The sequence below is a fragment of the Clinocottus analis genome, unplaced genomic scaffold, assembly GCF_023055335.1.
Source record: "Clinocottus analis isolate CAN_PGR_092001 unplaced genomic scaffold, fCliAna1.0.p SCAF_4, whole genome shotgun sequence".
NCBI classification, from domain to species: domain Eukaryota; kingdom Metazoa; phylum Chordata; class Actinopteri; order Perciformes; family Cottidae; genus Clinocottus; species Clinocottus analis.
Genome location: NW_027176153.1, coordinates 22106179 through 22119252, shown reverse-complemented (window position 1 = coordinate 22119252; position 13074 = coordinate 22106179). Strand labels below are relative to the sequence as shown.

Here is a 13074-nt window from a genome sequence, read left to right as displayed (position 1 = left end):
TAGAGCATTAACAACACGTTTATGAGCATCTTTCGTTTTTCCTGTTCAAAAAAGTAAATGTTTCAAAAGAGTGGCCGAGAATATAACAAGATTGAATGAATTATGGTGAAGGCTTTATGATTGCTAGTTTATTTTCTATTACAGTATTACCTTTTAAGAAAATGGCCATTTAATATCTGATGACATAAAAAACAACATATTTGCAGAACTATTCAGCCATTTTAATAGGATGCACCTAAACCATCAGGACTGCTTTGAAAGTCAAATACAGTATTAAGCTGCAACCCCTAAATTCAAGTATTTATTTATCAAAACTCATTCAACATATAACATACAAGGACTACACACTCGATTGGACCTCAAGAATAAACATGAAACAACCATCACAGCTTTATTTTTCCTCTCAAAACGCAATTAATGTCATCTGAAGGAGAAAAACACATTATTAACCAGACCTCGTGAGGACATCTGTGTCTGTCTCCATCAAAAATAATTGACAGTGCCCCCCTCAGTTTAAATTAGGATCATTCTATGGTATCCATCCAATTGGCTGCAATATACTTCTGATTGTGGCGGCCTCTTTTTTTGGTAGTTTACAATTATGCCTATCACAATATATTGATAACCATCCTCTGTGTTAATGAAGAAATATAATATTATATATATATATATATATATATATATATATATATATATATATATATATATATATATATATATATATATATATAGCTTTTATATTATATATATATAGCCTTTTAGGGCTTTATAGGACCGTGGCACCTGTTGTAAAAAAAAAAAAAAAAACACCATTAGTGCTGAGAGGCCTGCCACACTGATGTGCGTGTGCGCGGAGCTGCGCATGCGCGTGCACATGTTGCTGTTTTGAATGAATCTGTCTAAACTTGTATAGCTGAAAAGATGACTGCAGCAGACGCAGCAGCAGCAGCAGCAGCAGACGCAGCAGCAGCAGCCTGACCTGAAGTCTCAACGTGCACCTGTGACACGGCCAGCAGCCCCTCCCCTCGGCTCTCCCTCATGGATGTAATCTCTGACTCGACAACAGGTACTTGTTCAGTCCCGGACAAAGTGAACTGTCCAGACCTCGGCGGGCATTTGGCAGGAGAGTCAGAGCACAGCGACAAGAGCGCAGAGTCTCCAGGTAAGTCTCTTCTTCTCTGTGAATTCACTTGGATCTGGAAGTACTAAAAACGACTGTTGTTGTTTTTATACAACTGTTTTCCGCCCAGAAGACGGGCCAGCTGCTCCCTATAATTTGTATTCTGTGCGTAATTTGGGGGTATTTTTGTTCGTGCATTCAAATGCAGCATCACGAGTCCAAACGTGCTTGTATTGCATGTTCAGTTGAAATCACAACTGCGTGCTGCAAGCTTGATCTGAATATGTGATCACTGCTTTTTGCCGCAGAGTGATGTTTCCGCGCGATGCCGCAGCCAACTTGAGAGTAGAGAAGAAGGGCTGCATAGCACCACCCGCCGCCAGTTACTGGTTCCCTTGTTATTGTCCATGTATTGAATGGTATCGGGGTGCAAACGTGTTGTGTTTTTGTTGCGCGCGATTCGACTTTAAACCTCCAAGTAAGGGAAGAGCAGTCGGACTCTGTGGAATAAAGATTTTTGCGCAAAAAACAACAACAGCTAATAACCGCAATACTTTGTGGATGGATCAATGCTGCAGGGTTTGATTCTGCAAACGAGTTTTGCATCACTGCTTGTTGTTGTTTTTGAGCACATTCTCCGGCATTCAGCTGGCTCCTCTTCGTGGCAGCATGTGCTGCTGCATCTGTTGAGCAGAGACACGATAAGGCTGCTGCTGCTGCGGAGGGAAACCATGAGAGCCGCAGACCCCCACAGTGTGGATGGACAACACTCTGGACCGAGCGATGTATTAGTATGCAAATGAGATGTCGTAAATGGATTGCTCTGCAACCTTTGAGCTCATGTTTATATGCATGAGGACAAATGAAACATGAGAGATGGATCCATTCAAACACCTGGATATCAGACCCCCTCACCCCATCTGTATATATTCATGCATTATTCCAATAGTTACATACTTTTAACTTATTATTACTTTTAAATGTAAGATAATATTTAGACATTGTGTGTTAGTACTTTTACTTTAGTTCAGGATTGGCATTCGTCCTCCACTGGCTGTAGTTAAATACATTACTTCTGCACTTAAAGTTAAGTTGTTTGAGGCTATACTGTGGTATTTATATACCTGTGACGAGGTCAAGTCTCCAGATCAAGAGTTACTTATCCTTTATATAAGAGAAAAGAAGGCAGGAACCAAACTGGGTAACCTGCTCATTTATAGTGCTCCTAATCCAGCTCAGCTTCAGTTTCATTGGATCATTCTTCCTAATCCTAAGAAATGTTCATCATCTAAGCAAAGACAAGTGTTGTCTCAACATAAGAAGTTAATGTACGATGATCAGAGTTGTGTTGGATTTTTATTTAAAAATAATTTACAAACAGCTTTTGATTATTATTTTTAATCCAAAATACACATTTTTCACATTGAAATCCTCACATTTCCACATCGTTTGACATCTCTGACAGATTATTGATTCACTTTCATATCATACAGTATAATTTAACCCGCGTTGGCTCGGCACTGCTTCCTTCATACCTTCCTGTGTGCTAGTTCCAGCACAGATTATCTGCTCTAACCTTTTGTCAGCCGGTCACATGTCGGTCTCATCTGCTCGTCCTCCTGCACAGTCTTGAGCAGACAACCTTCACGCCTGCTGTAGCATGACTCTTTAATAATCCCAAAGGACTTTCTGTTTATGATTATGAACGTGATGTCCAAGCAATAAGCCAGGATTATTAAAACTATATACTCAAAGGAAATGAAGCAGGAGCATTGTGGAACCTGAACACATGTGTGTTGACGTCTACTTTCTTCCTCCTTCACTCTAAAAGAAACTGCTGTCGAAGCTTCTGCAGAAATGGGTCGTCAGGAGGCGGAACACTTGTGGAAGAAGGTCACTGAAAACATCCAGGACGTCTTTGACCTCATGGAGGAGTTGGGATCGTAAGTACATTTTACTCAACGCAAGATAGCACCGTTTATTTATTCAGAATCAGAATCAGCTTTAATGGCCATGTCCATGTTCCCGTACATGGAATTTGACTCCGGTTTCTCTTTGCTCTTCATATATATACAAAAGATTAATAGAAAAGACAAAAAAAAGACATCTTAATATATATCTTAAGAAATCTTAATATTTACCGAGTTATAGCTTTAATGTCCTGTTCAGTTTTATTGTATATATGTAAGATGTCTTCCTGTGTCTCTGGGAATGTGGACCAGTGCTGGATGTTTCAGTTCAGTGATGTTGAGGCAGTACAACTTGTGTCTTGACTTGCACATGGCGTGATAATTCCCTCTGCACATGCAGTTTAAGTTGGAGGACAGATTACTGGTTTGATTGGATTGACATGGGGAGGCCGACTTTACTGAGGTCTTAGACAACAACATGTGCTGGCTGTTGGAAAGGGTTGTTAGTCTGTTTGGCTTTACGGGCACAAAATGATAAAAGCACAAAATTAATTCATTTTGTATCACCTTTTTTAGGCCCTTTCCTCAAAAAGTGCATAGTCAAACTAAAAATAGTGTATTTCTGAAACCACTAGAGCTATTTGAATAATTTTGATCTTATGATAAAAGGTACACATGTGAGATTGTGTTCAGATGTGTAAATATCAGTCTATATGTTGTTGGTTTAGAGTCAATGAAGATGACACACAGATACAAATGAAAAGGTTTCAGGTCTGCCGAGAAAAACAATCCCTTTCAAGATGATTATATCTTTGAAATGATGCAGCTGTGAGGTCTGACTCTAACCCAGATCATAGCACAATATGTGAACATCCCCTCTGCAAAGGTTCACTTTAAAGTTAAAGAGGGTTTAGTACAGAAAACAAATCAGGCAAGCACTCATTTGCGCAGATACTTGAATTTTCTCAAACCGTATATATCACTTGTATAATACTCATGGTGTTTAATATAGCCGAATACAGCAGTTTTGGGATTAATTTTTCATAAAACAAGCTATGATTTACATTGTTATATAACACTCGCTCAGTCTTCCTCCCCAAGGGGAAGGATTGGTTTTTAAAAGAATTACTTTCTTGAGAATCTCATTGAATTGTGACACTAACAAAATATGATAACATAAGAAATAAATGGTGAGAAAATGAGTAGAAAACATCATAATAATCAACACATATTTGATAACTTGAGTCATTTAGGTCATTTTTGAAGCAAAAATGTATAATATTCCCAAGACTTTACTGGTTATCTTTGTCTACAAAACATCACGTTTGGCTTTAGAAAAATGCGTTGGACATTTTTTACTCTTTTCTGACATGTTATAGAAAAATCAATGGATGAATCAAGAAAAAAATGAACAAATGAAATTAAAAATGAAATGAATCCTCAGTTGCATCCCTGAAAGAAAAGAAAGGGATGTTCATCAGTTCACATGGAGTTATTTTTAATAACAACAACGGAGATGATGTTCTGCATGTCACACTGCTGCATGTTACTTAATTCCCGTGAAGTCAGCGCTGATGATCTGCGGCTCCTCTGCAGGATTCAGCGAGTGGCTCGGAGAACAGAAGGTCATAGGCTCACGGTAAATAAAGGTGCGGATGCGAATGCTGCCGGTATGTTTCGGGAAAACACAGCGGATCTGCGCTGAGGGCCGAGGAGAAGGCTGCCGGGAACGCTTCCGGCGGTGATTGGACAGTGGAGGAGGCGAGGCCCTCCTGAGAACACTACATGATATAACACGCGGCCCAATTACTTTAATTTCCCCGAACAATTCTGTGAGCGTTGTGGAAACGTAGGGAGGAGAAGCGCCGACCTATTTGTGATTGGTGTGTTTCCCCTCGTCTTAAGGATTCAAATGATGCTTTAGTTTAGGAACCAAAAGAGAGTTTTAAAAGACGTGTTTCAGGATCACCGTTGCTGCCGGAGCCTCTGAATGCTTTTCCTTCCTGTTGAAGGCGTCAACAGACTGAACCCTCTGAGCTGTGACGCTCTCAGGTATACGTTGGGTTTATTTCCATCACAATAAAAGGAAGAGAATCCAGAAGGGACAGGATATCACCAAATACAACCTTTCTCACGGGGCCTCTGCCGTCATAGTTTACACAACATCTTAATGGTTTCCTGGCAATCAGCACCGAGTCTCTTCGGGGGTAAAAGCAACTCTCGAAAAAAAAGGAAAAAAAACGCACAGAGCAATTTTCATTCTCATCAACATTTTTGACTTTTAAGCTCCCAAATTTGCACACTCGAGTTCGTTCGCCGGTGATTTGTGATTGCCCTGTTGTGCTTTCGTAACAGGATGCTGTCCGTTGTGTTCGGGCCTTGATTGGCGATTTCTCTTGAGAGTAACAATAATCTTCAAGGAGATCGGAGGATTAGACGCTGTGGTGTAAGGAAGGAGAAATCAGTTGAGCAGTGGGATGTGAAGTGCTGGGATGACGCTGTGGGAGCAGCAGCGTGGGTGTGTGTGTGTATATGTGTGTGCGTGTTACTGTGTGTGTGGCAACATTGGCCTTCTAAATGTGAAACAATATTCTTGGAACAATGGGAAATCCCACTGGAAACCGTTCTAATTTCACATCGTGCTGTTGATTTAACACACGCATCCTCCATCAGTGTGTGTGTCGGTGCATTCCTTCATCCGTCAGGGTCAGAGTCTGCACCTTACATGCAGAGGGCGGGGCCTCCACATCTGTCCGTGGAGCTTGTTCCCCGCCGCTCGCGCTCAGCCTCGGACCTTCACGCTCGAGCTCTCTGCCAGTTTCTGTTACATCAGGGATAAAGCACCTAATCCACCTGGTGGAACAACTATTCCCAGACAACGCAGCGCAGAGCGGCGTAATGCGCCTCTGACATGTGAATAGTTAAGCCACAGAGATCTTCAGTAGACCTGAATTGAACCCCCTTGTTATTGCCGTGTGTTTATTTTAATTCTGAGGTGCACCAAGAAATTTAGTTTGTTTCCATCGCCGGGAAAAACAGAAAAAAAAACATGATGAAATTATAGAAACGAAACAGCAGACGTTTTTAACACTTTAATCCGTTGAAAACTGTGGGACGAATGTTTCGCTCCAGACCTCCTTTTCCCCTGTGTTTGAGTCGTCGTAGGAACCCCAAATTAATTCCTATACTTGTGTTTATTGTATGTATTTGTTCAGCAAAGTCTTGGGAAAAAAATGTATATCTGTAAAAAAAACAAACTAACTATGAACATCCAGCATGATATGAGCCAGATTCCCCAAAAATGCCTCCTGGAGCGGTCAATAAGACACCTTTTTGGAACGATTATGACCTAAATAATTGGAATTTGCAACAAAATCACAATTAAAAAAAGCCTTGACCTGTTATGTGTCGTCTCGTGTCGTTCGGTTAAAAAAAAATGGAAAAATTACGTATTTTATGCCAAAAGATTGTCTGGACGGGGCATGCTGGGACTTAAAATTGGTGCGGGAGGATTTTCGAACGGTTTCCAAAAGGTTAAGAGAGGATTAAATGTTGCTTGCTTCGGTTTAAAGGTAACGAAATCCACAGCAACCATAGCTCCTCTAACTTTTTTTTATGGCGGAAATAGGCACAAACCATTTGGGTTAGTAATTATCAAATTAAAAAAGTCACATTTGGCCCATGAATACAAAACAAACAAAGCAAGTAAAATGTCCCTGATTGGTTGAGACAAATGCAAAGTACACCACCAAGAAGTAATACGCTTCTCTGTTCAGGTCTAAGAAGAGGGAAGACTCATTTCCTATCGCTGGAGGAGGCTTGCTGTATCTTTCTGTGATGTCTCGTCATTAATAACTCATTCCCAATGTGTTTGTGTGTTAATGAACAGGGGGGCGTTCTCAGAGGTGTACATGGTGAAGGAGAAGGAGACAGGAAAGTTTTTTGCCATGAAATGTGTGAAGAAGAAACAGAAACGAGACCTCAATCTGGAGAATGAGATCACTGTGCTGAAAAGGTAATTAATGTGTGCATTTTTATGAGCCTATGGCTTTCATTTCATATTCTCTAAGTAGTCAGCGAAGGGTTGTTTATGATGCAAATATGTCAATTCCGCTGTGGGATTATGCCAGCAATGCCGTAAATGTTGTTTTTCTCCACAGAATCAAACACGACAATGTTGTGGGGATGGAGGATTTCTATGAGAGTCAGACCCATTACTATCTCATCATGCAGCTGTGAGGTTTTTTTTTAATTTTCATATGATTATTTAAATGAGCAGGTGAGCTAAATAAACTGGCATTTCAGATTGCACGTTAATGTTTGTGTGGTCTCCTTGCCAGTGTCTCAGGCGGGGAGCTCTTTGACCGCATACTGGACCGCGGGGTGTACTCAGAAAAGGATGCCAGCAGCGTGATCCAGCAGGTGCTGCAGGCCGTCAGCTACCTGCACGAGAACGGCATCGTGCACCGGGACCTCAAGGTGAGAGCAGGTCGAATGCAAAGTCATACGATTGCATTGACTGAAGCAAAGTCCAATACTTGTGTTTATTGTATGTGTTTGTTCAGCAAAGTCTTGGGGAAAAAAATGTATACCTGCAAAAAAAAATCCCTTTTAAAAGATATTTTGATCGTAACTATGAACATCCAGCATGATATGAGTCAGATTCCACTAATTTGTTTCTCGCCTACTTTATTCGTGAAGATTATCTTGTTGAACCAAACCTGTAAGTGTTTGCCACACATCTTATTTTTTGCAATAATTCAAAATAAAAATGCTTTTTGGCGAGGGAACCCCTCGATAAAAACAATCAAACTACTATTTGCAATGTAACCTTTAAATTAATAATTGTACAGTGTTATGTGCTGGATTATTGCAGTGGTCCTTTTATAGAAAGTGATACTCAAGAAGATGTTCCACCACAGACAAAGTGACACATTGCGATGCTATAATACTCCTTGAGGACATCAATGTGTGAACAGCTGTCCTGTACGTGTTGTCCCCTGTGCAGCCGGAGAACATCCTGTACTACAGCCAGGAAGAGAACTCCAAAATAATGATCAGTGATTTTGGACTTTCCAAGATGGTTGACAATGATATCATGTCGACGGCGTGTGGCACCCCGGGATATGTAGGTAAGGAGGCGTGTCTGGTTAATGAACGCACGACGGCGTCGTTTCTCTGCCCTTACAGGCCAAATTAATAAAGGCCTGACTCTTGTTTCCACTCTTTCAGCTCCTGAAGTTTTGGCACAGAAGCCCTACAGCAAGGCGGTGGACTGTTGGTCTATCGGAGTCATCACCTACATTCTGTAAGTATAAAAGTTGTGATGAATCAGTCAGAGAGAGAGAGGGAAGGGGAGGAGGAAAGCAAAAAAAAAAACCATGACCAAGATTGCAGATCAGCTCATGGTCTTAAGTAGATTTTCAGATTAAAAGCCACTTCTGGTCATGTGGGTGTTAAGCTTGACACAGATACCTAAATACAGAACAATGATGCAATGATTGAGCCACAGCACCACCTAGTGAGCATACTGACAAATAAACTGCACACATTGTCAACTATCTCTACGCGTGGAACGTTTCTTCAGCGCTCCAACAAATAATAAATGCTTCTGTTTCAGACTGTGTGGATATCCGCCTTTCTATGAGGAAAGTGAGAGCCGACTGTTCTCCAAGATCATGAAGGCGCAGTATGAGTTTGACTCGCCTTTCTGGGACGACATATCTGAATCTGGTAATTTCATGGCGAGACATAATGTACGGAGCCTGTTGTAGCAGCCGTATGCCTCTATACAGCCCCAGCCCTAACGTGTGTGCGTGTGTGTGTGTGTGTGTGTGTGTGTGTGTCACCTTTTGATCTGCAGCTAAAGATTTCATCCGTAACATGATGCAGAAAAATCCCAGCATGCGCTACACCACTGACCTTGCACTCAGACATCCCTGGTGAGTGATACAAATGTTGGTTATAATGCATTAAATTAAACACACACAGTGGGAAACTGTCTCTTTTTTAAAAAAAACAACAACATTTAACAGCATAAATTGCTACATATTTGTATTTCTTCAGCAGAGATAGGCTTTTCGTTTCACAGTAAAATGTCTCTTGGCTAACATAGTTTGAATGTTATATTTGTTTTGAAAGTTATTTAAATCCAACAGAGTTATTGCTCATTTTTTTCTTTTTTACTGTGCAGCACTAATCCCAAAAAGCAGCTAAATATCTCTTCTAGGAAAAGAGAGAGTGAAAGAAAATTCATTATAATCCTTAGATTTATAACATTTTAGTGACTTAACACATTAACAAAGTAGGTATGTGTCTTTCTACACAGATGGGTTTGGGATTATTTCCTACTTTGAAATATATTAAAACGTTCCGTTACATCATCTGTTTTTCAGGATTATTGGAAAAACGGCCCGGAGTCAGGACATCTACTACTCCGTCAGCGTTCAGATCCAAAAGAACTTCGCCAAGTCCAAGTGGAAGGTCAGTCCTTGCTGATGTCCTGGCTTTGATGTGGTAATCTCATTTAGGACCTGTAGGTTATTGTAGATTAATCAGGTGGCCGCCTAAATCCTTCCTGATGAAGGACAGTTTGATTCAAAGTTGCTCTGTAATCAAGGCCACTCATGTGAGCAAGAACCAAAGTGCACTTGAGTTTTAAATCAGCAGTAAAATGACTCTTAAACGTGAATCTATTGTACGCTCAGGTGTGTTGAAAGATAGATAAATATGTACTTTATTAATCCCCAAGGGGGAATTTGTTGTCATAGTAGCAGCACAACACACTTTACAGACATCACATGGAACAAATTGAAGAAACTAAACACACAAAATAAAATAATACAATAAAATACATATAAAATATAGAAACACAATGGAATACTGCAGTGTATTAAGGAAATTAAATTAAATGGAAACAAAATGTGCAAAATATGTAAAATATATATACACAATAAAATACAAATAACTGCATAAATACACAATAGAATACAAATAAATGTGCATAAATGCACAATAGAATACAAATAACTGCATACATATACAATAGAATACAAATAACTGCATAAATACACAATAGAATATGAATAACTGCATAAATACACAATAGAATACAAATAACTGTGCATATATGAAGTGTAAATCATCATAAATGTAAATCTAGATGTGATTGTGTACCAGAAGCAGAGTGTTATCGTATACGCATCATCATTGATAAGCAGCTAAAGTAGAGTAAGGTCATATATCTCAGATCTGTGTTTGTGTCTGTTCACTTCTCAGCAAGCCTACAACGCAGCCGTCGCCATCAACCACATGAAGAAGCTGCATCTGGCCAACTCGGAGCGGGCGCTGAGGAAGACCAGCATCCCGGACATCAAGGTGGTCGACGTGTCCTCCCCAAGGAACAACCACAAACGCCTTGATCCCAACAAATTTGACCCCAAAATGATGGAGGTCCACGGGAAAGCGAAGGCGACGATTCACATGTCGCTGCCCACGAGTCCCATCGAGACAAAGAGCCACTACCACACGCTGAAGGCCGCGCACAGTCAGGCCGTCTCGCACCACGCTCCCACCATGGCCGAGCAGGGGAAGAACGTCTACCACTCGGAGCCCGCCAACCTCAACGGGTGTGTAGCGGGTTTGGTCTTCTTGTTGTATTTCTGCTGTCACAGCAGGACTGCCGCCTGATGAAAATGTCTCCTCCTCGTTTTCAGGTACGGGAAAAATCGTAACGGCAAGACTCTCCAGACCGGAGTTTGCTCAGTCATGTGAAGGCGGCGGGAAGTTTACATGGAAACAAGCATTTTACTTGGTAGGTTCCAGTTGCGCATTTACACATCATCATCACACGCATTGTAGTATAAGTCATATGTGTATTGAATCACATCTCTATTACAAGTCCCCAATATTTAGCAAATATATTTTATATAGCAATCGTTGTATTACATCTTTATGATGTAATATATGATGTCATAGTCGGAGAAGCACAGGTGACTTTACAGAGGGCTCCATCTCAGTGTGACAGTGGACTAGCATGAAAGATAAAGCTGCTTCATGGAATTCAAGCAATATTGATTGTATTATTTACGCCGGCTTTTCCTGATGTGACATGTCAATATGTCTTCCATGAAAAATATGCCTATTCCTTCTTTAAGTACATCTCTTTTTGGGATGTGCAGGGCACTTAATTAAATGCTGTGACAATACATTGTTTGACTGTTAATGTTCTGTGCAGTGTGTGCATGTGTGTGTGTGTGTGTGTGTGTGTGTGTAACTGTCTCTGTGTCTCACCCTGAGTGTGTTTCTGTCCTCCGCAGGTCAGTGTCGCTGTGCTGACTCAGCATGCAGCTGTTTTGTGTCAGCGGGTCCCCCGGTACTGTGACTGAGCAGTGGGTCCATCCTCTGACGGACCCAAACGGTCCAAGAGGTTCCCCGCAGTCAAAGGGACATCTTCATCTTTGGAAAGAGTGCCTATATAAAGCTTCCCGACAACCACGCGGAAGTACACAAACACAAACAAACACACACACCAACCCAATCTCACGGGAAGGCGTATGAATAGCGAGACACGCCCACGTGTCGTTAGCATCCATTCTTTGGCTTTTGCTTGTTGTTTATATGCTAGTTTAACATCACGTGAAGTCCTGTGTTTGTTTCACACCACAAGCGGTCCCTCTCGCATATTTCATATGCGACATTACGTTTTGAAAGCATGTCATAGTTACGCGGATACGCTTTCATTGCAGTCAGCACAGACTACATGCCGTACGAATGACATGCAAAATGAAAGGAAGGTGTTTGTATTGCACGCTAAATGAGCTGCACATGTTCATATGCCATTTGGTTTGAGCGGGCTATACACGCACACACACACACACACACACACACACACACACACACACACTCAGATGCACAGGGTAGACTTCAGTTAAACATTACAGATCAGAATTAAAGCTTTGGAGCGATGGGCTCACTCACGGCTGCTGAATGTCCTGCGAGTTCATCGTGAAGCGGCCTCTGATCCCATGTAGCGTTTATTCATATCACACTTTTTTTTTATCAACGCACACTGGCCAGTCTTATTCGGACTGTGGTTGCATGTTGTTTAAGAAAATACACGCAATTTCATCGTGCTTCATGTGTAAAATAATATTCTGCAGCATTTGTAAGTGCAATAGAATTTATGAAGAAGAAAAAAAGTGCATGCTTACTGCTTCAAATAAGCCATACTGCTATAATATATCCTGGTAAAGTTGTTTCTTATCTGTATTACCCTCTTTGTGTTATTTGTTTATTGATCTTATTTATTTTTTTCATTTCTAAAGTATATCTTTCCTTTTTTTATCAAAGAAATAGAGCGATACAGACAAAAAAAAACACACACACACACATCTTCAAACTGACAAATCGTTAACAGAACAAATGCCACAAGTATCTCCAGAACGTGCTGAACTCATATTGATCACTGCGATTAAACAGCTGGGATGTAAATGTCCATCATAAACACTGTTGTAGATGTTTCTCCACTTCAGAGTCTGTGTGTTGTTGCTCCAGCTGTAAGTGGCTTTATTGTTGATCTAGTCCATGTATGATGATGGGATGCTGAATAAAGCCTGTACAGAGTCTGCTTTGCTTTGCTGCCATTTTGTTTGTCTTAATGCTCTCTCCTATTAAATATATATGTTTTTTTTCTGTTTAATCTTGCAACACTTGTAGTCTGGGTTTTGATGTTCTTTGTGCCATTTTAAGATAAATTAAAACAATGAATTGCAAAAGTAAAATGTTTTATCTGATTCCGTAACGTGACCTGGAAACCCAAATTAAACTCACCTCTAAACCCATCACCAGGCTTTACTTCTTAGATGACACATCCGCTCAGCCGGGATTAAGAGCGGAGTCTTCCGAGAAAAGTGTTTCAGCCGAGATAAATTACAGTAAGCCATCAGATACAAATGGGTCTAATTATAAATGACTGATAAAGAAGTGATTCTGAACTCTTAAGATTCTATTTTTAAATGGCAGCCATCTTTATACAATCCTTCA

General features: G+C 40.6%; 1 protein-coding gene across 1 annotated transcript; it reads left to right on the top strand.

The window, feature by feature from the left end:
* The first annotated feature begins 921 nt into the window (after nt 1-921).
* Nucleotides 922-12737, top strand: camk1gb (calcium/calmodulin-dependent protein kinase IGb). The gene is made up of 13 exons (XM_068597358.1): nt 922-1162; nt 2952-3063; nt 6920-7045; nt 7191-7265; nt 7371-7509; nt 8039-8162; nt 8263-8338; nt 8651-8763; nt 8894-8972; nt 9426-9513; nt 10309-10658; nt 10746-10843; nt 11349-12737. Exons 1-12 carry the CDS (start codon nt 1039-1041, stop codon nt 10801-10803), a joined length of 1464 nt encoding a protein of 487 aa, XP_068453459.1. The 5' UTR covers nt 922-1038; the 3' UTR covers nt 10804-10843; nt 11349-12737.
* The last annotated feature ends 337 nt before the right edge of the window (nt 12738-13074 follow it).

Excerpts from the sequence above, each read along its gene's own strand:
- camk1gb (XM_068597358.1), top strand. The coding sequence starts at position 1,039 with ATGGATGTAATCTCTGACTCGACAACAGGTACTTGTTCAGTCCCGGAC. Across the intron at positions 8,764-8,893 it reads GGACGACATATCTGAATCTG|CTAAAGATTTCATCCGTAAC; the intron begins GTAATTTCATGG and ends TTTGATCTGCAG. Across the intron at positions 9,514-10,308 it reads TCGCCAAGTCCAAGTGGAAG|CAAGCCTACAACGCAGCCGT; the intron begins GTCAGTCCTTGC and ends TTCACTTCTCAG.